The sequence below is a fragment of the Leopardus geoffroyi genome, chromosome B3 (genome assembly GCF_018350155.1).
Source record: "Leopardus geoffroyi isolate Oge1 chromosome B3, O.geoffroyi_Oge1_pat1.0, whole genome shotgun sequence".
In the NCBI taxonomy this organism is placed as follows: domain Eukaryota; kingdom Metazoa; phylum Chordata; class Mammalia; order Carnivora; family Felidae; genus Leopardus; species Leopardus geoffroyi.
The window spans coordinates 98,263,302-98,290,542 of NC_059337.1; the positions used below are offsets into that span (position 1 = coordinate 98,263,302).

At 42.6% G+C, this 27,241-nt stretch overlaps 1 protein-coding gene across 2 annotated transcripts in view; it reads right to left on the reverse strand.

Annotated features, from left to right (window-relative positions):
* CDKL1 (cyclin dependent kinase like 1) overlaps window positions 1-27,241 on the reverse strand; it is a 59,291-nt gene that overhangs the window by 12,754 nt on the left and 19,296 nt on the right. For both annotated transcript variants that reach the window (XM_045450920.1, XM_045450921.1), the window contains exons 3-4: window positions 12,218-12,339; window positions 1,296-1,368 (exon numbers count right to left, since the gene is read on the reverse strand). In XM_045450920.1, coding sequence (XP_045306876.1) covers window positions 1,296-1,368; window positions 12,218-12,339 — 195 coding nt within the window. The remainder of the gene's footprint in view (window positions 1-1,295; window positions 1,369-12,217; window positions 12,340-27,241) is intronic.

A 27,241-nucleotide genomic window follows, 5' to 3' on the forward strand; every position in this document is an offset into this window, starting at 1 on the left:
TTCAGGGTGAGAGATCAGTGTACATGTTTCCCCATGGGTATTTATTATTCTTGAAAATCTGGGGGTGGGGGGAGACAATTTCTCAATTATTTTGTTACTATCTATCTGGTTCTCAGCAATTAATGTTCCTGAGATCACCATTCTTTTCCCACTGGCTTCACATATTACTATAAATGGGTACACCCATGAATATCATGATGACAGATGGTCAGAAGGACTCACAAGCAAGAATGTGTTCCTATTCTGTTCTGGGAATTCTTTTACAAGGTTCTACACCCTCCCCACATCAGTACATGTGGCCACCCAGAGCTTCAGGGACTCTCTAGGGAACAGTGGTATGTGTTGTATTCCTCTTTACTGTCTCTGATTTTCCCCACCAGGGCCTTTAGGAGGTGTCTCTTGCTCCCCCGTCTTAACACCTGCCTTCAGGAAAGTGCTCACCCCCACTTGCAATAAATAGCAGCATAAGGTGTCCACGCTCTCTGGGATACATGCATTTTGACAAGGATTGTAGCCTTCAGCTGAGTGGAGGCTCCACAGGGGGAAGTGCTGGCGACTTCTGTATTTTCTCCTTCCAGAAAGGCAGTTTCAGGAAAAATCATTTAGGACCTCCTAAGGTAGGGGATTCAGCCCACCGGCTAAATTGAGCCTGGCAGTACATAGGATATGACATATTGCAGTCAAGGTGCCCTGGTGGCCAAAATGAAGCTCAAATATTGGAATCTGGCTTCTGTGTGCAGAGAGGGGGCAGTGCTGTACTGGAGGGAGCAGTCACTTGCCCAGTGTTCGTGGCGTCTTACCACCTGGGCAGCAGCCCCCTGTGCCTCCCACGCAGCCTAGCTCTGGCCAGGACTCTCAGAGACGTCCGCTGGGCTGCTGTGCTCCAGCGTTGGCATTCTTATCTCACCAACACAGACACCAGCATTTGTGCATGGTGCGTGGGACTCCACCTTCCGCAACTAAACAGGCATGAGCCACCTGGGGCTCCCCTCTCCAGTTTCAGAGCTTTTTGAGGGTGCCAGATCAATGCAGATTCCGGATTCTACTTTAAGCAGTTTCTCACCAATATAAACCTATAACTACTTTCTTAAAATTGTTACAATACATCTTTTATGTAACCTGAACAAGTAAGAATAGCCAGGTTGGCATTTTTAGCCTCTGTTAACCCCAACCAGGCTTCAGAAGATTTGGTTGAAAAATCATATCCACAAAAGTAGGATATAAATTTTGTACAAAGGCTCTACCTCAGCTTAAGGGCAGCCTTCTGATTTTTCAAGGGCGATCATGAGACTTACGTTGTGTTTATGGCAAAAATTTACAGCTTGCAATGTCTGCCAAGTTATGCTCTTCACAAGATGTTCTGGTACCCTAATAAAAATAAAGAAGCAACATAAACACATTCTTTAGTGTAGCCATGGAACTCAGCTGAAGGAAGGAAGGAAGGAAGGAAAGAAGGAAGGAAGGAAGGAAGGAAGGAAGGAAGGAAGGAAGGAAGGAAAGGAAGGAAGGAAAGGAAGGAAGGAAAGGAAGGAAGGAAAGGAAGGAAGGAAGAAAGGAAAGGAAAGGAAAGGAAAGGAAAGGAAAGGAAAGGAAAGGAAAGGAAGGGAAGGAAGGAAGGAAAGGAAAGGAAGGAAGGAAAGGAAGGAAGGAAAGAGTAAACTAAGACAGGCTTACGTAGTGACACATACCACCATCTACCTCACAGAGCAAATCCAAAGGGTAAAGAGCGTGTGATCAACACACAGTGGGATTCTAGGGACAGCAAGGTAATAGCAATACTAACATAGACTTCTACAGAAAGGGACCATGAAGACTGAGCGGTTTCCACAAATACTTAGGATCACCTACCTCAAACATCTGTGACACCACTGGAAACCTGCCTGGTAATTTGAGCTCCATTTCTACCAGGAGCTTTTTGTTGATGAAAAGTTAGCTAATACATAGCATAAAAGGTATTGTTGTTTGTTTGCTTTTTTCAAGTGGCTTCAAACTGATGCCTTGAGACAGAATTCATCTTTCATGCACGGGCACATGGTTTCTCCAGACTCCCCAGGCAGCATTTTTTTTTTTTTTTTAAGTAATGAAGATTTTACTGCCAAGAGGGAAGAGGTTTACATTGCACAGCATGTAACAAAAGTGAATAAGTGGTTCTTTCCCACACTGCTTCTCTCTGGCAGCTAGCCGCATCCCACTCCACATCTCTCTGCCCTGTCCTCTATCACCGTCGTCTACACTTGGTGCCACTGCCCCCAGCCTCCCACTTCTTCCCTCTCAGCTTACATAACCAGGACAACCAGTAGCCTTGTCAGATGCTTCGTGCGAATTAGGAAAAGACTCCTCTTCTGGGAGCCTTTAAAATATATATCGGGCAATGAGTGAAATGACTACAGAGAGAGTACATTTATTTTTAGAGCCTCCCACCCACCATCCGGACTTACTGTTTTTATGAATCAGACGTTAAACAATGGTGTTATGGTCCTCAGCCAGAACTAATAAGTAAACCAGGGAGGAAACTCTCTCTAGTAGTTGTGTTTAGGTGACCAAAACAAGTCACTTCTAGGCTCTGGGATGGGCCACGAGGCCACTGTTGTCACCAGACCAGATGTTCAGGAAATCCTTTCAAGTAGATCAGAGGATGCTTGAACAGAGGATGGGACAATGTGGAGGAAATGAAGAGGCCACCGCCAGGAAGAGCTGGGACATTTCTGGACCAGAACCATGTCCCTGGGATTGAAGTATTTTCTCTTTAAATTCTCTTCCTTGTCCTAGTGCTACACTGTTACAATGCCAGGAAAACTCACCTGTTTAGAAAGAAGGCCTAGAAAAATACAACTAAGAAGAGGGCACTTTAGAGAAAATGCTTCCCCCAGCCTCACCTTCCTGTCCAGAAAAAATACGGAGCATACTTTGATTATTTAATGAATTAAATATTAATATAAGGTTATCAGTGCCAGGCCACTTTAATCTCTAAAAACATTTCCCTAAAGAAATTATGCAAAAGGAGCACTTAAAAGTAAATTATAACAGCATATTTATTAATACTCCTCTAAAGCTGGGCCCATTATTACACAGTCCTCAAACGTCAAAACCATCCAGTGGTCATCTTGAGCTAGCTACTCACTTCACTTTATTACTCTGTTTCTTCTCTAAAATGCCAGGGCCTCAGAATCCATCTCTAAGATCCTTCTTAGCTGATGATGATAGGAGGCAAGTTTTTCACTGCTGAAGAAGGGAGTTACAAAGATAAGAGGGAAATAAATAGAATCCGTTCTGTTGTGTTGGGTTGGAACTGGATATACACGTAGGTACACAGGGTTCTGTGCCGGAAGGGGCACTATCTTCTGTAGCGTGGTCCAGAGAGCTTCTCTGCTTAAGTTAACATTTGAAGTAGTGGTTACGGGAGTGAGAAGTGGCCAGATTTGGGCAATATTTTCAAAATAGAATCTTCAGGATTTTCTGAAAGATTGGATAGGAGAGACAGAAAGGAACCAAGGAATGATACCAAGGTTTCAGCTTGACTAGCTGGTCCATGGTGGGGCTCTTTACTGAGGAGAATGCTGAGGGAAGACCTGGTTTGGGGGAGGAAAGGTGAATATATTGAGATGCTTATTGGACAGCAAAAGAAAGCCTCTGGGTTGGCAGTTCTGAATTCACAAGGGAGGTCAGGCTGGAAATATAAATTTGGGAAGTATATACATATGGGTGATATTTGGAGCCCTAGGGCTAGATGGAAGCCACGGAAGTGAATACAGAAAAAGAAGAGAAGGTCAAAGTCCTGAGGCCCTACAACAGGTGGAGGTCAGAGAGCAGAGAGGGATTCAGCACGAGACTGGGGTTGAGTATGGGGGAAAATAAGGTGACACTCAGAAAAGCAGTGTCGCCAAAGCCAAGTGAAGGGAGTGTTTCAAAGGACTTGTGGATTAAGACAGTAGGTTGAACAAGCCCATCTAATTTCACTCCCTCTCCAAACCTGACTATAGCCACACTGAGAGGTTTTTTCCAAGACCAAAACCTACATGGTCAGAACAGGAGAAGAGATAATAGCAACACATTCTGGAATTTGGAAAGCAGGCAGATGAATGAAAACCGACAGCAGATCCAAGAAAGCCAAAACCTAAGCCAGAAGAGGAGAGAGTGGAAGACCAACCAATTTGTCCCAAAGAATCCTCCAAAGGTGGGGGTGCACCTCCAAGGGTGCAAGACCTGGCAGCCAAGATCCCTCTGGAAGTGGGAGGGGCAGAGGAGTGTGGAAAATCTGTTTTGGAAACAATGAAATCTTTAGATCCCTTCCCCTATTGTATCCCAGTAGGGAGCACTCTTCCCCCAACCTAGTAGAAGGCTGGAGTTTTGTTTTCTGGAGAGTGTAAAATAGAGGATGTTTGGTACAGTTGAGATGGTGGATACTGTTCCCAAAACAGAGGATTAAATGATTATGTACATACTAACTGGTGAATGCTGAGACTCCCCAGGCTTCTTCCCTCACTGGCTCTAACAAAGCTGGCGGCCAGACTTCACACTCCAAGGAAAATACTGGAAGACTTTTATGGAGGAAGCTCAGGAGGAAAGATCTGAAAATTCTGACATTAGGGTTCCCCAGCAAATGAACCAGCCAGATAACCCCACAGTGAAGCCCAGAGCTTCCAATAGCACCCTACTCTTAACCATGGGCATTATCTAATGTCCAAGGAAAGCCTGAAATGAGAAGGGTAGAGATCAAAACAAACAGAAAGAAAACAACTTAAAAGAAACAGAAACCGTGGAGGGTGACGAGAACTTTAAAAAAAGAAAAACAGGGGCACCTGGGTGGCTGAGTCAGTTAAGCATCCGACTTCTGCTCAGGTCATGATCTCATGGTTCATGAGTTTGAACCCAGCGTCAGGCTCTGTGCTGTCAGCTCAGAGCCTGAAGCCTGCTTTGGATTCTGTGTCTCCTTCTCTCTCTGCCCCTCCCCCGCTCACACACATGCCCTCTCTCTCTCTCAAAAATAAATAAAACATTAAAAATTTTTAAAGAAAAGAAAAAGAAAAAAAGAAAAACATTAATAGAGACAAGGAAAGCTGTTGCATCCACGAAACAAGAAAAAGACACTATAAAAAAAGCAAAAGGACCAATTAGAGTCCAGAATCCAAATAACAAAAGGCCCAGAACAAGAAAACACAGAAAACAAAGGATAGTAAATCAGTAATAAAACAATTCAAATTTTCTTTCTCAGACAAAAGGAGCCCACCAAGTGCCAGCATAAGGGGTAAAAAGCAAGGCCCATGATTTTCATAATGCAGAATTCTGTGAACAAAGAGAGGAAGCTTCTGGAAATAAAAAAAGAAATGGACTTCACAAAGGAGCAGAAAATAGAATGGCAACAGACTTCTTAACACTGGAAGATAGAGGGCACTTCAAAAATGCTTTCAAGGGGAGCCTGGGTGGCTCAGGCAGTTAAGTGTCCGACTCTTGATCTCAGTTCAGGTCATGACCTTGTGAGGTCAGCCCTGCATCAGGCCCTGCGTTGAGCGTGGAAACTGTCTGGGATTCTCTCTCTCCCTCTCTCTCTCCCCCTCCCTGCTCATACTCTGTCTCAAAAATAAATAAATATTAACAAAATTTTTTGAAGGACTATTATTTTCTAAAAAAACAAACATACAAATCTATATTCACACAAAATACCAATCAACTGTGTGAAAGAATTTTTAAAGTGCAAAGGCAAGACTTCAATCTCTCTCTTTTTTATTTTTATTATTTTTTTAATGTTTGTTTATTTTTGAGAGAAAGAGACAGAGTGTGAGCAGGAGAAGGGCAGAAAGAGAGAGGGAGACACAAAAAGGGAAGCAGGCTCCAGGCTCTGAGCTGTCAGCACACAGCCTGACACAGGGCTTGAACTCACAAGTGGTGAGACCATGACCTGAGCCGAAGTCGGACACCCAACTGATTGAGCCACCCAGGCGCCCCCCACAACTCTCTTTTTTAGACCTCTCATACACCGTTTCTCAGGGAGCCCCTGGAGGAAGCACCCCACCCAAAGAAGTAGACTATAAAAGAAGATTACTTGAAACAGAGAAAACTGGATGCCTGACACACAAGAAGGAAGCAACAGGAATCTCCTGGAGGATAGTGAAGGGAGATATTCTATGATAACGGCATTCCAGGCATGGAAAACAACTTGTCCAGATTGGAATAGCTGACTCAAGAGCCAGGCATGTTGAGGGTTGTCACCACCATGCCCTCTGCCTTATACCATCTCAAATAAATATGAAATTATTTAACAAACAAATGCTTTGGAGGAGTTTGCATCCATGTTCAAATTTTGAGTACCAGGCTATACTTTTCTTGTGTGCAATTCCATAAACAAAGTCAAGTTATAATCAGAATGGTGTTTGGCAGGCAAAGGATTGGGATGAGGGAAAGTAGGCAGTATGACTACTAGCCTGGGCTAGCTTCTTTGCATCCATCTCCAAATTAGGGGATGCAATTATAAAACAATGCAATTATAAAACAATGCAAGTTATAAAACATATATAATCAGTCCATTTTATCTATTTTTTTTAAAGTTTATTTACTTATTTTGAGAGACAGAGAGAGAGAGCGAGAGAGCGAGCGCATGCAGGGGATAGGCAGAGAGAGAATCCCAAGCAAGCTCCATGCTAACAGCATGAGGTCATCATGACCTGAGCAGAAATCAAGAGTGGGATGCTTAACCGACTGAGCCACCCAGGTGTCCCTAAAAGTAGGTATGTTTGAATCAGGAGATAGTGCCTGAATACTCTTTAAAAAACGCAGAACTGAACGATGTAGAATACAACCTATTTAAATATGGATATACATAGAAAAATAATTACAAAACTATTTCTCAACCTGTTAATTTTATTTCTATGTTTCTGTGTTGCTTGAAACATTATTGCAACAAACAATGTATCACTTTTAATCTAAAAATAAAGAGTTTTAGTGTTTTATAAAAGTTGTGGAATTCCATTGCCAGAAACTGAAAACTTGCAGTAATAACCTTCCCCCACCAGATGTTCTTTGAACAAACTCCATCAGAGTCAGAGGCAGAACCAGTGGTAATGGGAAAGAAGTATTATGTCTGGCTGCACTTACAGAGGGATAGAAAAATGAGGAGGGAATCCAGAAACTAGTCACTTACCAAACTTTGACCGAGGACAGACCAGCAGTTTAAGAATAAGTATATTAAGTTCTTCAGAAGATAAGGAACGGTAATATGTTTGTTTGAGGGCAAATATAAACAACATAAGCACCACACTGGAAATTATAATGGATACATATTTATGTCACTGTAGCAGGATACATGTCTTGTGGCACAAACTTGCTTGTTAGTAGCAACATGAATTTGAATCTTTTCCAAAAGCTTTCCAAAGGAGTACAAGAAGTTACAAACATGATAATGAGGAAATGAATTAGTGTCCATTTCAGATTCAAAGCAGAGACAGGTCTTTTGAGTTTTATTTGTCAGGAATTATTATTATTTTTTTTTAATTTTTTTTGTCAGGAATTATTTTTAATGATTAAAATGTAACCACAGTGATACATGCAACATGGGGGAAGTATTTTAAAAAACATAAATAGGGGCGCCTGGGTGGCTCAGTCAGTTGAGCATCTGATTTCAGCTCAGGTCATGATCTCATGGTTTGTGGGTTCGAGCCCCATGTCAGGCTCTCTGCTATCAGTGCAGAGCCAGCTTGGGATCCTCTGTCCCCCTCTCTCTCTGCACCTCCCCCACTTGTACTCTCTCTCTCAAAAATAAATAAACATTAAAAAATAAGTAAAATGAAAACTATAACAATCATAATTCAAGGTATCACTATTAAAATATTAAGTGTATTAATTATTTTTCTTTTTTTCTATCTATATATGAATTCTATGAAAAGAAATTATGTATTTTTATTATAGCATTTTTCTTCATTTTGCAATTACTCATGAACATTTTTCTATTTCAGTGTTTGGGTTTTTTTTTTTTTAAACATTTATTTATTTTTGAGAGACAGAGACAGAGTGCAAGTGGGGGAGGGACAGAGACAGAGGGAGACACAGAATTCAAAGCAGGTTCCAGGCTCTGAGCTGTCAGCACAGAGCTCAATATGAGGCTCGAACCCATGAATGGTGAGATCATGACCTGAGCTGAAGTCAGACACTCAAACGACTGAGCCACCCAGGCACCCCTATTTCAATGTATGTTTTATCTATAAGCATGATTCTTAGTGGCCCCACTGTATTTCATTGTAAAGACATACCATAATTTACTTAACCAACCATCTATTATTGGACATTTCAGTTGTTTCCAATGTTTACACTATAAAAAAATCCTTTAACGGGGCACTTGGCTGGCTCAGGTGGTAAAGAGTGCAACTCTTGATCTCAGGGTCGTGAGTTCAAGCCCCACAGTAGGTGTAGAGCTTACTTAAAAATTTTTTTTAATAAAAAAAAACATAGAAAATCCTTTAATAATAAACACTTGTATAACTAAACCTTTGTGCATATACTCAATTATTTTCTTATGATAAATTATTAGAAGTAGAGTTGCTTGGTCTAAGATTTGTCTCTAAAGCTGTTAATACACAATGCGCCAAACTGCCCTCTGGACAGGCTGCTCCAGCAGTATACTGATCATTTCCTTTCACAATATTAGGTTTTAGAATTTTATTTATTTTTTTAGGTAGGCGCCATGCCCAAAGTGGGACTTGAACTCGCTACCCTGAGATCAAGAGTCACATGCTCTACCAACTAAGCGAGCCAGGCTCCCCAGATTTTAGAAGTTTTAGTCAAAGTAACTATCTTAAAGTGAAAAATAATTGAAACACTGTTATTATTACCCTTCTTCAAAATCATTTTGTAAATATCAGTTTATTGGTCTGCTAACTTGGTCATCCCACAACAAGTATTAGGGATATACCAAGTGCCAAGAATTAAGGTGCAAGATACTGGGGATACACAGGGGAGGAAGGCACAGCTCTTGCCCTTGAAGATTTTTACAATTTACTGTGCAAATGGAGTCTGTAATAGAAATAATCCCAGAAGATACTATGGATACCAAAGAAAGGAACTCCTGACTCTTCTCACCGTCAGCTAAAATAGTTACCACACAGGAGGTCATATATGAGCCATATCTGAAGGACAGGCAGGGGTGTGTAGGCAGAGTAGAGAAGGTAGGGCAGTGCAGACTGAGAAAGCAACTGTCCTACTGAACGAAGCTCAGAATGGAAATGATTCCATGGGGCAGTGTCACGTTTTATGTGGCAATCTGGTGAGAAATGGGGCTGTGAAACCTGGTGTCCCATGTTAGGACCACATCAGTAAGCTTTGGGGAGCTATTACAGGGTTTTGTAAAGAGGACTGGTAAGATCCACTTTGTATTTCAGAAATTTGTACTTAGAAATACAAAATGGTGATCACGGGACATTCTGGAGTGAGTGCACAAACCGAAGGAGGACCCCACCTGACACCAGGAAAACACCGGCATCCGCATGCTATCCTTTGTTGATATTATCCAACAGATTAAACATGATGTTGAAGGAGACCTGCAGTCTTCTGACCTCTAGGGTATTAGATCAACAATTCATAGCACTTTAGACCTGAGAGTCCCCTTAAACTTCACCTGGTCCTAAACTCTCATTTTCACAGGGGAGAACACCTGAAGCAACTTGCCAAAGGTCATACATGTGATGTTGACCCACTTTTACGGGGGATGTACTTATAAAGTGTTATTTTATAATATGAGATTTCTAAGTTGAAAAACAAAAGGTTTCCTATGAATTTCAAAATCTTTGGTTGATGCAGTTTAACGACATTTACTCCTTAATGATGACAAGCAAAAATTTGAAATAGCATTTAAAATAGATTGGAGAGGGGCACCTGGGTGGCGCAGTCGGTTGAGCGTCTGACTTCAGCCAGGTCACGATCTCTCGGTCTGTGAGTTCGAGCCCCGCGTCGGGCTCTGGGCTGATGGCTCAGAGCCTGGAGCCTGTTTCCGATTCTGTGTCTCCCTCTCTCTCTGCCCCTCCCCCGTTCGTGCTCTGTCTCTCTCTGTCCCAAAAAAAATAAATACACGTTGAAAAAAAAAATTTTTTTTAATAAAAAAATAAAATAAAATAGATTGGAGAATTGTCAACGATTCAGTATAATGGAAAGTAACTTCTATTTTTAAAAACAAAAAAAATCCTTAAACTTCAAAATAAATGAATATAATTTGGTTTAGAATAAATCTTATTTTTCAAGTTTGCTCATTTATCAGCATTCCTTCGGTCAATCTTCTATTTAACAAACCACAGCACATCATCATTTGGAAATGTTGCTTGTACTTACCCTCACATGTATCTACTGGTCCTTCCCTTACCCACCTCCATATTAAAGCACTTTCTATTTCCTGGAACATACATAACATATTTTAGCCAGTGGAGTTAAAAAAAAAAAAATCTGCTTCCAAACTCCAATCGCTCCTTGTCCTGTCCTTTTTTCTTCTGCTCAAACTATATGCCAAAAAAAGAATTGACTCCAACTGCTTTCAGCCCCCCACTGATCAGTGTTTCCAAGTGACTCAACCTAACACGATTCATCAAGCTCCCTGCAACATCTCCCTAGTAGCACATAGCCGGGAGTAATTTATACTAATAGGTTTAACTGAAATGTCAGTTGCAAGCTATCAAGAGAGCAAATATCAACATACTAACAGTTTTCCTTCCTTGAACACATAATTTCTCTGTATCAATGACTTTCTGAAGAGAAGTGTCTGTTCTCTGGGCTCTCTCTGGCTGTGTAAATTAACACGAAAAGCCTATGCCATGGTCACTTACAAACCACAAGCTGCTTTACTCCTATTTGTCTGGATATCACGGCTGATCACATAACTACCACCACGTGGCAAAGAGCAAACACTTGGCCAGGGTTTGAAAGCATTGTTGAGAGAGCCACAGGCTCCAGTCACGGGGTGTGATTGTGAGCAGGGATGGGGCACCAGCCCACCATTCTGATACACGAGGCCACTCTGCATATTGTCCTCAGCCAAAGCTGGGCTCCCAGGAGCACAGCAAAAGGAGGGGATGGGCTATCCTTCCCTGCTCACATGTTTTAAGTCTTCTCACTATTCAACTCAAAGGCTACCTCCTCCAGGACGTCTTCTTGGATCCACGTTGAATCCTATCTTCCAGGCCCGCTAAACATTCTACCCTCTCCATCTGGCCACAGTGATTAGCCTCCGGGATAGCTCCATCACTTGAACTGAAGCAGAGTCTTCCAATGACTTTATATGCAGATGCTACCTTCTTCTAGAACTTTCTTTCCTCTAGAATAGCTACATAGGTTGATAAAAGCCCGTGGCAATGCTTCCTATTTTGTATTTTCCCCTTCTATCGCATACCATTGACACATACTCTCCCAAAGCCACCTTATAAGACTCCTCTGCAAGGCAGAGTGAAGCCAGCACAGAGAAGAGTTGGGAGAGAGAGAAAATGCACCACTGATGGTGCTTTAAGCATCCAGTTGAGGAGTGGGTGGGTGCCCAAGTCCAGCCTGCACTCTGCTTACTCTGGCAAGAGGCTATTGTCAACCAGAGGAAGGGACACACACACTTTTTTGTGAGTTTTTTTTCTTTTTTCAAACAAAAGCTCTGTCTGCTCACCAAGCCTTCCTGTAATGCACACAAAGCAGCTGCCCATGCCAGAAAGGGGTGTGTGATAAGGTCACCAGAGCCCCCAAGTCATGCCATCCTTCCCGGCCACAGCCACCCCAACATTCCTTTTTCACCTACGCTTGCCTTAAGTGGGTTCTTGTCACCTGTAACCAAAGAATTCCTGACCAAGACAGCAGACCAGACTCCCAGATCGCTTCAGCTGAAGTGTTACATTTGTTTTCGCCTTAAGCCTCCTATTGGCCATCGTCTTTGGACTCTTGCCCTCAATCTCTAAGTCCTTACACCTCCCTAGTCAGGCACGACTAACCAGTAATCTTCCTTTTCTTTCTTAGAGACCAAGAGGGCTTCTATGCAGAGATAATATAACAAAGAAATGAAGTTCAACCTAATAATGCTGCTGCTTTCTTCATGAAAACAATTAGTTATGACCCGCTTCCCAGCCTTTTCAGTAACTCTTCTGCTGTCAGGCCCAGCAGCGGAGTAAACCTGTTCTTGCCCGATCTGCAAAAGGGGCCATTGCTAATTTTCCCTCACGAATCCTGGCGTGTGGTGCCGTGTTTCATTTGTAAGGGATGGATCACTCACCCTCTTTGGTGTCTGTCCAACTCATGGAGAACGGTGTGGTCACAGTACTCAAACACCAGGTGAAGCTTCCGCTTCCTTCTGAAGACTTCAATAAGGTTAACCAGGTTGGGATGCTTGAGTTGCTGAAAACACAAAAAGCAAGGTGCTAAGCTGGGGCCGTGAAAGACCGCTTTCTCCAACTTTGATCCAATTAAAAGAGAGCTGTTTGTCCTTTGGGAACTTTCTTGTCTTGGACTGAAGGAGGCTGTAAACAGTATGATCTTACTTCTCTCGAGGAGCTGTTTGTCAGCGGCTTGTAAATAATTACAGCATAAGGGCACCTGGGTGGCTCAGTCGGTTAAGCCTCTGACTTTGGCTCAGGTCATGATCTCAGGGTTCGTGAGTTCAAGCCCCATGTCAGGCTCAGTGCTGTCCGTGAGGAGCCTGCTTCAGATCCTCTATCCCCAGCTCTCTCTCAGCTCCTCCCCCACTTGTGCACTCTCTCTCTCAAAAATAAACCTTAAAAAGAAATTAAAAATAAAAACAAAGTTATAAAAAAAAAATGATTACCTCTGGTTGGTGAAGGCAAAGAGAGAGATGGGAAGGCCAGAAAAGAAAGGAGAATGAAAAAGAGGGGGCGATATTTAGTTAATGCAAGTTCATCTTCAGATGAGGATCAAATGTCCCTTCCTAAAGAGGTGTCTTTGGACCTCCCCAGGCTGGTTCAGTGTCCCTGTATGTCTCCTAGCCCCCCTGAACTATGTCTCCTTGGCAATCCTTTGGAATTACTAAGATCATTCATTTGATTGTTTAACATCCTCTGCTGTCAATAGATACAATATTCCATGAAAAGAAGAATCATGACCTCAGGATTCTCCTGTTGCCTCAAAATGATGTGGCTGTACTCCCAGCCCAGGGCTTTGCACATAATAGATGAGGGGTGCCTGGGTGCCTCAGTCGGTTAAGCATAATAGAGATTTGATAATTATTTGTGAAAGAAGGAGTAAATCATGTTTCCTAGCTTGATGAAACATTTTAAGACAGAAAAATGATGTGCCTGAAGGTGTGCATGTAGAGGAAAAAAAAAAAAAAAAGTGGGGAATCAATGTTGTGTTGCCAAAGATAAACCTTGCACTTAGCTTCCTGGACGCTTCTGTCCATAATCCTGTCTGAAGCACTACAACTAGGCAAACTAGTAATTGTGAAGGGAGACACAGTGATTAACTTTCTTCAGGACATGAAGGCCTCTAGGCACTGGTCTAAGAAACAAAAGAAGGAGCCATAAGGCTTCCTAAGGCCTGTCCTAGAAGCCAGGGGACACTACTGCCGCTTCATTCTAGAAGTCCAAGAAAACAAAGCACAAGGCTCAGCCCTGAAGAAGCCCGGGATGAAGTACCTCAGGCAGAGAGGCCCAGGTGTCCTCGCTGAGCTCATTCCCCAGCCGCCGCCAACTTAAATTCAGCTGCCTGAGTGAACCGGGCAAGACCGACTGAAGGAACCCTTCCCCAAGCCACAGAATTGTGAGAAATAAAACATCACTCTTGCTTGAAACTACTAAGTTTATGCCGCAGTGGAGAACCTGTACCAGCTCACAGGGGGACTTTTGAAACCACAGATGTGTAGGCCCCATGCCCAGAGACACTGAACTGGTCTTAGGGGCCAAGCATCTTGTTTTCTCTCAAAATTCTCCAGGTGATTCAAGAGGAAGCCAGAGGTATTAATCACAGATGAGCAGATACTTCATAAAAGGTAAAAAAGGTAGAAGGAGAAAAAGTGAAGATCTTGAACTGCATGCGATATTTGTACGTGCAGTGAGAAGAGAAGCAGCCAGCAAGGGAAATACTAAACGAGACAGGTATTTTCTCACTTTCTTTGTAAAATCCCTCTGTAACCATCTTCAAGATATGAAATTCTTCCCGTAGATATTACACTTGGTGAAACAAAGCCACGATACTCTAAGGGCCATTAGTCCCAGGTGGGCCTTAGAACAGAGGGCCCTACAAACTATAAAATCTCTTATTTATGTTAACATACCTGGAAACGTTTAGCCTGAACTAACATTTTCCAGACAGAGTAGGGCAGATCTGACTACTGTCTTGAACAAAAAATAAAAAAAACTGCACGGACTTAGATGTCTCAAACAGCAAACAATCAGCTCAAAGGGCTGAAACAGTAGCATTACGACATAATTAGCAGAAATCAGGGGTTTTCTTTCAGGCTCTGAAAAATCGCTGTCCACAGGTCCAGACTTCAAATCTTAGACTCTTTTAATTTTCCATGTTCGATATGCAGTCCTCATTTATATCTCCAGCCAGCCTTTGAAGCACAAGTACAGACAGATCAATTGTACCCAAATGAATACCCAGACCTTCTCTGGATACCAAGACTGGTGCCCCCACCTTGTCATGTGCACATCTGCAGGGATTGTGGCAGGGTGCTGCTACCTCAGGATAAACCCCAAAGGTCGTCTCAGTTTGGCTTCTGCTTATGTCTCCAGCTTCATCTCTCATAACTTCCTTCCAAAGGCCCTGAACATCACTCACTTCCTTGAAGGCTGATGCTCCCTTTCCTCTCAGGACCTGCTCACCTGGCTCTCTCTCTGGAACACTCCCTTCATCCGGATGTCACTTTCTCTGTCTGGCTTCCTCCCCCCAAACCCTGATGCACCTAGTGGGCACTAACCAGGCGCTGTAGTGTTGGAGCCCGAGCGTGGGTACCCCGTGAGAGGTGAAGGGCACTGTTACAACAGTATCCACTGAATCAAGGGGGACCAAACATACACTACACCCGTCTTTCTATTACTATACACCTTTGCAAAGCCTAAACCCTAGTAACTGTAAGATAGCCTCTTCAAATAACATGTAGATTCTTTCCAATTTGTGGCTGTTGTAAGTAAGGTTTTGGTGAACAAATTACTCACTGGTTGACCTTAACTTTGAATACATTCACTTCAGGCCTCAACCTCCATCAGTGAGAGCAGGAAGCTCAAGGGTTGCTGTGATAATGCCACACAAGGAGCACTCAACAGTGTCAGTTGAGTACAGTAGCCTCTTCATGAAGGGTAACTGCTGATATTATTATTTGGAGTTAAATCTATTTTTACGTAGGATGATTTTCTCTACTCAGAGTATTCAACAGCTACTTATTGATTTTAGTGTGCATGAGATAAAGTCTTAAGGACATAGAGACAAAGTGAGTCATGCTCCTACCCTCCAAGAGCCTAGAATCTAAGAGGGAAAGGAGATACTGAACAAGTAATTACAGCTATGATAAATGCCACCAAAAGCAAGGCAAGGGTGCCTAGTTTGCGGATGGTGGGTGGTCCAGGGAAGATCTTGAGGAAGTTAGGTAGACACTATCTAGAGCACCAAAAATACAGCTTTATGGCTCTAGAGATGGCCAAATTGCTTTCCAAAAGGATCACAGATATTTACACCTAGGTCAGGAGCATGAGAGTACTTTTTACCATACGTTGGCCAGCTATATACATAGATCTATAGTTATATATAGATAGCTACATATAAATTTATCTGTAGATATAGATAGACAAACAGATAGGGACTTAGACATTTAAGATTTGTGATATATATCATCAAATTGCTTCTAGCAAGACAGGTCATATGGCTTTTACACCACCTGTCTCTCCTAACTCCCCCCACGAGATAATCTGCATATAACTGAAAATGGGTAATAAATTGCTTCTCCACTTCTTTTAAGAACAAGTTTAATTTAGAAAAATTGATCGCTAAGACTAAATTCTGACTGGGACTTTTAAATATTAAATACTTTAAATTATTAACGGTCTCTAGGTTGCCAGGATTCTGGGTGATCAGAAAACATTCCAGAGCAGCAGATATTTTAAAATCATTCCCTGTCCTGGCTGTGTTCATTTATTCAACAAAGATCCACAGAGCACCTGCTTCGTCTCAGACACTGTTCTAGGCACGAGAGACACACTGGTCAAAGGGGACAGGAGACTCAGGCATTAAACGAAGAAGTGTCACGAAGAGCTCCACATATACAAGGGATTAGGCTACCTCAGAGAAACTGTCCCTGAGTAAGTGGCCTTGAGCTAAGTCCTGGAGGGAGAGAAAGGTCTGACCAGACCAAAGTCAGGAGGGGTGGTAGAGGCAGCTTTCCAGGCAGAGGACTGGCCGTGGCCAGAAGGGGATTACGCCACTTACAGAACTGAAAGACAGTGTGGCTTGAGGGTCAAGTGCATGGAACCAAGGCCAGTTTGACAGTCAGAAGCGGAGTCCTGTACGACATTGAGGGCCATGCTAAGAAATTTATACTTTATCCTAAGTGTGATGGAAAGTTACTGGAAGGAGTTTTAGCAAGATGTAATATAATAATACCATGTGGGTTTTTTAAAGCTCACTATAGTGGTTAGATACAGAATGGCTTGGAGGAGGCAATATGGTGAAAGGAGACCAGTGACGAGCCTGTTGTCAGCTGAGAGATGATGACAGCTTGGACCGGGCAGAGGCAGGGAGATGGTGAGAGAGGCACTGTTTGGTATTAGAATATTCAGGATGAGGTGATGGGCTGGAGGTGAGGGACAAAGGAGAGGGAGCTGTTAAGAAGGACCAAAGTTTTGTATAACGGGGCAGATGGTGGTGCTGTCACAGAGAGGAGGAGCAGGTTTTAAGGGGAAGGAACTGCTGTTTTGGGCAGGTTGGTGGGGACTCTGAGATACCAAAGTAGAGTTGTCAGGTTGGCTGGAGTTGGAGCTGAAGATAAAAGCTAGGGAGTCAGCAGGAAGGTAAGGGAAGCCACGGGTAGATGCAATTTCTTAGAAGAGCAGGTGAGAAAGAAAGAGGCCCACAGAACCTCAGCACTAGATGTGTGGTGGCTGAGGAGGAAGCAAGGAGAAAGGGAAGAAGACCTCCCAAGATAAGAGAGAAGACAGCAGAGGGATGGGCATATCATGGAAAGAAGAAGTGGTCGGCAGTGACGCAGGCTGCTGTAAGGTGGAGTGGGGAGAGGCCTGAGAGGCTTCCTGCGGGCTTCCCCAGGCAGGCTGGGCCGTGTGACCTCCCCAGAAGCTGTGTCAGTGCTGGGCTGAGACCAGAAGCAAGGTTGTATGGATTTAGCTTCTCAAAGAAGCTTACCCCTCTCTCTTTGTTGACTTCCCCTTACCCCAGGAGCAGAACTCAGGGGGACCTCTCTAATCCTGAAACCTGTTTGCAGTTGGTAACCTGGAGGGTTCAATGACAGCCCCAATATTGTGAATGTTTGTGTTCAAAAAGTTCGAGTACTTCTGCTTCAATACTGAATGTGCTTCTTCAGAGACATGCAGAGGAATTAGATGAGAAGTAGGCAACATGACGGATGGACTGTTCATAGGCTTGTTTGGCATGGTTATTTATACATACAAATAATCTTAATAAAATAGGTTCAACTGCTATATCTACTACCAAGATGTAGTTCAGGGCTCTTTTAGTTCTAATTGCTTCCTATTTATGAGTATATGAAGTCAAACCTCAGGGGTGGTCTTTTTTTTTTTTTAAAGTTTTATTTATTTATTTTGAGAGAGAATGCATGCACATGCATGCAAGCAGGGGAGGGGCAGAGAGAGAGAGGGAGACAGAGGGAGAATCCCAAGCAGGCTCCACGCTGCCAGCGCAGAACTCAATATGGGGCTCGAACCCATGAACGAGAAGATCATGACCTGAGCTGAAGTTGGACACCGAACCAACTAAGCCACCCAGGTGCCCCAGCACTGTGAAGCATTTTGTGCTAGTTGCCAACATTTCAGATCAGGAGATGTTACTTTAAAACCCTGGTTACCAGGATCCTCTGGAAAATGATGCTGATCTAGCACAACTGGGCCTGCAGTATCTGTGGCATCAGTGAGCTGGGGCCGGGAGGCAGCTGTTCACTGTAGATAAGGCCTGTGGGCTTCAGTTCCCCACAGTCCCCACCCATCCCTACCACTCCCGACACTAACGCCAAGTGAAAGTTGTCCTTTTTCATCACTCTTACATCATTGATTTTCTTACGTAAGTTAAAAGGGAGATATTCAACATACCCATGTTTCTATCAAAAGTGGGAAAACGGACAAGCAACAGAAATGGCTGCATATTTCAAGGCAAATAAGAAAAAGTGTATTTATTTGCAGAAGTCAAGCGTTGCTCTCACACCTGTCTGGCCCCGGCAGGTAGTCAGTGTGTGACCTCCACCCTAGGGAGTCCTCAATAATGGCTGCATGTTTCTGGACTGACCAGTGCACGTTATATCTGTGGGTTCTCCTTTCCTTCAACTGTCAAGGATTCTCATTCTTTGTGGGGAGAGGGGGAATATTTATCCTGTCTTTGCTTTAGACAAAAAGGATTTTGTCATTTTCTCAAGGATCATATCCTTGAGAAATAATAAGATTAAATTGGAGAAAGTGGGAGCTATCTTAGTAATATGTTTTTATAGGCCTTTACAATTCTTGAACTTGACTCTAAGTCTTTGCAGGAATCTTCCATCAGTTAACGTTCACACAGAATGGAGAAAAGTGATGCCCCCCTCTCCTTTATAATAATTAACCTTGAGTACTTCCCAAGGATTCCCAGATCAGCATATTATAACACTGTCAACCACTTGAGATCCAGCAAGGTTTAGAGCTTGTCCAACTAAGAAGCTGAGAAAAATCAAGTTCTTCATATTTCCTCCCATTCTTCTTTCTGAGATGAATGCTCTCAAATAAATCACAAGGCAAGAGTTAATAGCAGCAGTACTCAATTTGCTTTTGATTCAAAAAGCAAGCTTTAAACTTCACCTTAACCCCATTTAAGAACTTTGGAAGCACAGGTATGGTCCTAATAAAATGATACCACTCAAAAATGGATATCATAAAAAGGTGTTCTAAAACTAATATGTAGATATAAGGCAGTTCGAATCAGAATTTAAAAAAAAATGTTTTTGAACTAGATAAAATGCCTTTTACCTTCATACAGAACTGTAACTGTTTTAAAACCACCAAGGAGGGGAACCAGGATGGCTCAGTTGGTTAAGCATCTGACTTTGGCTCAGGTCATGATCTCATGATTCATGGGTTCAAGCCCCATGTCAGGCTCTCTGCTGACAGCTCAGAGCCTGGAGCCTGCCTCAGATTCTGTGTCTCCCTCTCTCTCTGGCCCTCCCCAACTCATGCTCTGTCTCTCTCTCTTTCTCTCAAAAATAAACATTAACAAAAAAAATTTTTTTAACCACCAAGGAAAAATGGGGCAACTTGCTCTACCAGATGGCAAAATTTTCAATGTAGTGCCTATAGGGGCACTTGGGTATCTCAGTCAGTTGAGTGTCTGAATCTTGATTTTGGCTCAGGTCATGATCTCGTGTTTTGTGAGTTTGAGCCTCACACAAGGCTCTGCGCCGACAGTGGGGAGTGTGCTTGGGATTCCCTCTCTGTCCCTCCCACATGTGCTCACTCGCACTCCCTCTTTCTCTCTCAAAATAAATAAAACTTTTTTAAAAAATAAAAACTTTTAAAAAGTGCCTATAATCATTACCACCACCAGCAGCAGCAGCATTAACAGGCCAGTAGGCTATTGACTAAGAAATGAACAAACAGAAGAAGTACAGGGTCTAGAATTAGATCCAAGTATTGAAGGGAAATTAACATATGACCAAGGCAGTACTTCACTACAGTTGAAAAAAATGTGTTTTATTTAAAATTGTTTCTGGGAAAACTGGCTACGCCTTAGGAAAATTAAAATCATACCTTACCACCCTATATATAAGAATAACTTTCGGATATGTTAAAAATTTTGGTATGAGATACTAGAAATACTAGAAAAAATTTTAGGAGAAACTTCCTATGACTTTAGAATGGAAGAAAGCATCCTGAAAAAACAATCTAGAAGAAAAAATGAAAGATAGGTAAGTTTGGCTACAGGAGAATAAAATAATGTTAGGAAAATGGCAAAAGTTCTGGAGATGACAGTGGTAATGGCTGCATGCCACTGTGAATGCCCTAACATCACTGGACTAGACACTTAAAAATGGTTAAAATGGTAAAATTTATGTTATGTGTACAATAAACGAAAACAAAAACAAAAAACAAAAACATCGAGACGATGTCAAAAGACACATAATTGGCAGGGAAATGTGTGTTATGACAAATAAAGGGTGATAGCCCTTCTATTACAAAGATACTTCATGTATTATGAAGAAAAAGACACCTATGCAGGGAAAAGGGCAAAAGATATAAGTAGGTAATACACAGAAGAGGAAATATAAACGATCCAAGAGACATGGAAAGATACTCAATCTCACTAGTAGTCAGAGAAAGGCAAATCAGAGCAACAAGGTAAGGCAACTCAGTTTCCTAACAGGTAAACATTTCACAAACTCCTAACATCCAGTGCTTCCAAGGATATAGGGAAACAGATCTTCTCATACTTGGTTGGTTAGACTTTTTGGAAAAGTTACTAGCAGTATTTATTAAAACAATATACCCAAAACATATGGGCAAAAGATCTGAGCAGATACCTCACCAAAGAAGAGATACAGATGGGAAATAAGCATATGAAAAGATGATCAACATATTTTTTCACTGGGGAATTGCAAATTACAAAAATAATGAGACACCGGAGTGCCTGGGTGGCTCAGTGGGTTAAGCATCCAACTTCAGCTCAGGTCATGATCTCAAGGTCCATGAGGTTGAGCCCTGTGTCGGGTTCTGTGCTGACAGCTTGGAGCCTGGAGGCTGCTTCAGATTCTGTGTCTCCCTCTCTCTTCTCTGCCCCTCCCCCCACTCACACTCTGTCTGTCTCTCTCTCTCTCTCTCAAAAATAAATAAACATTGGGGCGCCTGGGTGGCTCAGTCCATTGAGCGTCTGACTTTGGCTCAGGTCATGATCTCACGGTTTGTGGGTTTGAGCCCCACGTCAGGCTCTGTACTGACTGCTCAGAACCTGGAGACTGCTTCGGATTCTGTGTGTGTGTGTCTCTCTCTCTCTTTCTCTCTCTCTCTCTCTCTCTCTCTCTCTCTCTCACTGCCCCTCCCCCACTCATGATCTGTCTCTCTCAAAAATAAATGAATGTAAAACATTTTTTAAAATATTTTTAAAAATTAAAAAAAAAATAAATAATGAGCTACCATTACACACCTATTAGAATGGTTAAAATCCAAAAACAGCTGAGGACACCAAATACTGATGACAATACTGAGCAACAGAACTCTCATTCACTGCTGGTGGGAATGCAAGATGGGGCAGCCACTTTGGAAGCCAGTTTGGTAGTTTCTCACAAAGCTAAACATAGTTGTACTATATGATCCAGCAGTCACACCCCTAGGTATTTATCCAAATCATTTGAAAATTTATGTCACATAAAAAGCTGCACACAGGGGGACCCGGGTGCCTCAGTCGGTTGAGCATCCAACTCTTCATTTCAGCTCAGGTCATGATCCCAGGGTCGTGGGATTGAGCTCCATGTGGGGCTCCATGCAGAGTGGAAGCCTGCTTAGGATTCTCCCTTTCTCTCCCTCTGCCCCTCCCCACCTCAGTTCATGCATGTGTGTGCACTCTCTCTTTTTCTCTAAAATAAAAATTTTTTAAAAAACACACAAATGTTTATAATGGCTCTATTTATAATCACCATAAATTGGAAGCAAATGGTCTTCCTATAGGCAAAAGGATAAAAGATTGTGCTCTATCCACAGTGGTGTGGGATATTCATCAGAGATAAAAAGAAATGAGCTATCAAGTCATGACAAGACATGTATAAAATTTAAATGCATATTAAGTGAAAGAAGCCAGTCTGGAAAGACTACATATTGTATGATTCCAATTATATGACATTCCAGCAAAAGCAAAACTATGGAGACAGTAAAAAGATCAGTGATTGCCAGGAGTTCAGGGGACACGGGGGGAAATACAAGGTGAAACAGGATTTTTAGGTCAGTAAAATTATTCTGCATGATACTGTATTGGAAGATATATGACATTATGCATTTGTCCAAACCCACAGAATGTTACAGCACCAAGCGTGAACCTTAATGTATGCAAATTTAAAAAAATCATTTAGGAGGTTGGGGAATCCTATGTTAGAATGCAGAATCTAATAACAAAAAAATCTACCCGTATTACTAATGTATGAAACAACTTCAGTGGCAGTGGGGGTGGGGGCGAGGGGAGTAACTTTGGAAGTGGTTAGAGTCTATAAGACTAAAGGCAAAAGGAACTACACATAAAAGTATCAATAAGGTACTCTTAGTGATAAAGTTGTTTCTCAGGGGAATAGGAATTGACAATTCTGGTTTGTTTGTTTTTTTAATGTCTATTTATATTGAGAGAGAGAGTGCATATGTGCGAGCCAGTAGGGGAGGGGCAGAGGGAGTGAGAGAGAGAGAGAATCCCAAGCAGGCTCCACACTGTCAGGGCAAAGCCAAAAGGCCAACCGCAGAGCTCCATGTCATGAACTGTGAGATCATGACCTGAGTCGAAATCAAGAGTCAGGCGTTTAACCCACTGAGCCACCCAGGCACCCCGGAATTGACAATTCCAATAACATTATATACTGAATTAAACAAGTAAATGAATGCTGGATAATGAAAACCAGTTTCCCCTGTTAGCACAGGGTTAATGATAAGCAAGGAGAAGAGGCTAGTGTAATCCATGATCTGCTCCATCCATGGGTTAGAGTTGGAGACATCAGCAGGAACTCATGTTTAGCTTAGTATAGATACAGGTGGTTACATACAGGAATAACTATAGGTACGTCTATATGCACAGGTTAGTATACACACACATATTTCCTTGCTCTGTCAGCTGAGAGAGCCTAGAAGCAACCACACCCTAGCAGCAAGAAGTACACATGGAGCCCAGGTCTTGGTTTCTAATACCATTCATTCTCCAGCAGAAGGAACCAGAGTTCCTCAGAGAAAACGGATGATTCTAGGTAAGGCAGGAGAAATACAAGATGAGGCTGGGGCATCTTATAGTGCCATCAAGGAAAGTGCTAGGACAAAACAAACACTAACACTGCATTGATGGGGATATGTCATAGCGACACCAATATCCATGAGTCTCTACTAACATAAATAAATGACTGATTGAATGAGTGAATGAATGAATGATTAGGGGAGAATAAGTAAGTCTATGTACAGGAATTCCAAGTAATTTATGTAGATACTCTCTGCATGATCATCTCAATTTTTCTGGAAATCTAAAACTGTTCTAAAAAATAAAGTTTATGGAAATACACGCACATCACCTATCTTACCCAGCACACCACTTCCAGAAATATACCTTACATAAATAAAAGCCCATTGTATAAAAATATATGTACAGGGGTATTTATTGCAGCATTATTTGTAAAAGCAAAAAATTAAAACAATGCCAACATCTTTTATTAAAGAGGATGGTAAAATAAATTGTGGTACATTCAAAGCATGAAATACTGAATACTTTGTAATGGTTAAAAAGAACAAAATTAACATGGGTCTATCTACTGGCCCAATGACAATGATGTAATGTTGAATAAAGAAGGCAAGTCACTGAGTGATTTTATAAAAACATATGAAAATAGAAACTACTGAATAATTTTATTAAAAATATATAAAAATAGGGGCACCTACGTGCACCTGGGTGGTTCAGTCGGTTGAATGTCTGACTCTTGGTTTCTGCTCAGGTTTGTGGGTTCAAACCCTGTGTCGGGCTCTACGATCCCAGTGCACAGCCTGCTTTGGATTCTCTTTCTCCGCCTCTCTCTGCCCCTTTCCTGTGCTCTCTCTCTCAAAAATAAATAAACTGAAAAAAAAAAATTGGGGCAGCTAGGTGGCTCAGGTCACGATCTCACAGTTTGTGCATTCAAGTCCCACATTGGGCTTTGCGCTGTCCACGTGGAGCTTGGGATTCTCTTTTCCTCTTCCTCTGCCCCTCCCCCACTCATAATTTAAATATATATATTTATGTATAATATTGTATATTATATATTAATGTATATTTTTACATATATATATATATGTACGTATACAAATAGGGTGGGGAAGATGCGAGAAATAGGTGAAGGGGATTAGGAGGTACAAACTTCCAGTTATAAAATACATAAGTCACGGGATGAAAATTACAGCAGAAGGAAGACAGTCACCATTATATGGTGACAGATGGTAACTATACTTATCATGGTGAGCACTGAGTCATGTATGGAATTGTTGAATCACTACATTGTGCACCTGAAACTAATATAACATGGTATTTCAACTATACTTCAGTAATAAAAATTTTTAAAATATGTATGAAAATAGGAAGTAATCCAAAAATATGAAAAAGTTCTATTTTCATATATTCATTTTTATATATTATTACTCAAAAACCTATGCTGAGCCCTACTTTGTGCTGGACATTACTGTAAGCTCTGAGATTACCATACTGAACATGGCTAAGAAAAATCTCTGCTCTCAGGGAGCTTATAGTTGAGTACCCTGGATGGTGATAAATTTTACGGAAAGAAAGAAAGAAGGTATGGGGCACAGTAGTAGCATGGTGGGGGATACAATTTAAAACAGGGTGATCAGGGAAGACTTCAGGGCAAAGGTGACAAATTAAAAAAAGATCTGAAGAAGGTACAAGCCATGGAGATGGCCAGAAAAATGTTCCAGGCAGAAGGATCTACCATTCCAATGGGTCTCACTCCTGCCTGGAGTATTTCGAACAGCAAGGTCAGTGTCAGCCCATCTTTTAATTTAACTGTTGGCTGCAGCAACCAGCTTCATGTGGATGTATCCAACAGGCCCTCATCTCAGCTACATTCTGTATCTTTTGCCTTCTGCCCCAGGGCTTCTGGGGTGCTGAGGTACAGGATGCTGGTGGGTGACTCAAACTTGCAGCAGTTAACATTCCATGGGGGAACCTTTGACCAAGGGGGACAGGAAGTGGTAGGTATATGCTTATCTCTTCGGTCCTCCGGCTCCTTACAGAGACCTGGCAGGTTGAGTCCCTGTTGTCTCTTTCATTGCTTTTCCCTCCTTCCCCATTTCCCTCTCCCCTGTCCCTTACTCCTGCTCCCTGGTATTACTTCCCCCAAATAAACTACGAACGTTCAATCCCTTATCTCAGACTTGACTTTATAGGAGGTGCACAGGCTGAGATGGTTGGTACTAGAAGTGGCTGTAGCTAGCGGATCTTCAGAATGGGATTCTGGAACTGGATCCATCCACCAGGCAGATGGCAACAAGGACCCCACTGCTGGTGGTAAGTGAGGTGAGAGGAAGCCCTGGGGAACTGCCTCAACATAATTAGTAAGGCTGTTGTCAGGAGTGGTTTTGAAGGCAGTGCGGTTGGCTCATACAATAGCAGCGGCTGGTGAGTGGTATGGGCTAACGGTAATTACAGGGTTATTGAGAGAGCTGGCTTTTGTTAACACCTTCAGGTCGTTGAAGGAAAAAAATGAGAAAATGACAGGTTTGGGTTAGCCACCAGCAAACTGTGAGAATCAGAAGGCCTCTATGTAGTATTTAAAGAGACATTTATCTCCTGCGGACACAGGACAGATGGTGCTAAAATCAGGCTTAGGACTTAAAAACAGCAGAGATACAAAGGAGACAATGTACAGCTTCAACGGGTCTCTTATGCCAAAGGCAAGGCTCTGGTGAGAAAAGAGAGGGGCCCTGAGATCTGGAATAGAGACACTTAGGGTAATGAGCCTGAGAATCTTAAATTCTCAAATTGCCCTGAACCCTCTGGGCTGGGAGAAACAGCTTCTGCTCTTTTGCCAAAGGTGAAACACTTCCTCTCATACAGAGACTGTGGGAATACCAGAAATATCACTGAGGCAGGTGTCTTCTTGGGAGGATGATGCATGTCCTCCTTAGATTCTATCCCCACTCTTCCCAGGGCCACAGACCTGTGTAACTAGGATGCAGTTGGAGCAGAGCTCAAGCAGGGCAAGGTGGCTCTTGGTCCAGGAGGAAATAACTGAAAGCGTTACAAGACCTGGCTGGTAAGTACGGCAGAAATCTTGGGGCCTTCGACCATGGCAGTGGTGACATATAAGGCTGGAGAGGGAAATTCACTGATATGGGAGCACTGTCCTGTGACTTGGGACTTATTTCCTGACAAGGACACCTGGAGACAGTCTTTCCTTCCTCCACTAACACAGTATAGAAGGCACAGGGAAGGAGGTCACTGGTATCTTTGAGAAGCTCAGTGGCAGCCGTCCTCTCTTGGCTGGAGATGCTCCCATGGAACTAGGCCCTCTGGTACCATTATGGGAAGCGAGGCCCGATGTCGTATTTCCCAGAAATCTGTGCTGATGCCCAGATAAAAACTCACCATGGTGTTCTTATATGTGAAATAGAAGAGCGGCTGGCAGGTGGGTTACTTGACTTGTGTTACCAGAAACAATTGAGAAATGACAAACAGAAGGTTGCCCGTCAGAATGGAAAACTACAGTTTCTCACAGTTTCTAGATCTAAGTCGGTGTGTACTAAAGTGCTGTTGATTGAGTCCCGTGCCGAGGGATCCTGCAATGCCACCACAAGCACTTCTCAATCCTTTCCCAAAGGGATCTGTGGCTGTTTACCGGAGTAACAGGGGAAAGGGAAATACTCAGACCTTTCAAGGGCTGTGGCTAGCTGCAAAGTCTGAGCTGGCACTGACATCTGGGGATCCAAAATGCTATCATGGCCCCAGCTTCGAGTAATGGCTCACAGTGGGGCCTATTGGGTCCACAGTTCTGCCCCTGAGGTTATTTCCTCCACTTCCAAGTGCATAATAAGGATGGATACACTAGTAGTTCACAAACGTTCACACTGGTTTCACAACCAGTTGGGAGTAAGGGGCAATACGGCAGAAAGGGCCAAAGAGAAGGCCTTGAAATTGCACACACTCCCCAACACAATCCTGGCCAAAAGAGGAAATCGGAACAAACCACATCCCAAAAGGAAATGATGGATTAGCACCATCAAAGACGTAAAGGATGCAGGGGTGGCAGTCCACATCATAATCCTACTCAATTCACCTGGTAGACTACTATAAACTCAACCAAGTCATACCTCCAAATGCAGGTGCTGGGCCAGACGTGGTATCTCTCCTGGAAGAGATCTAC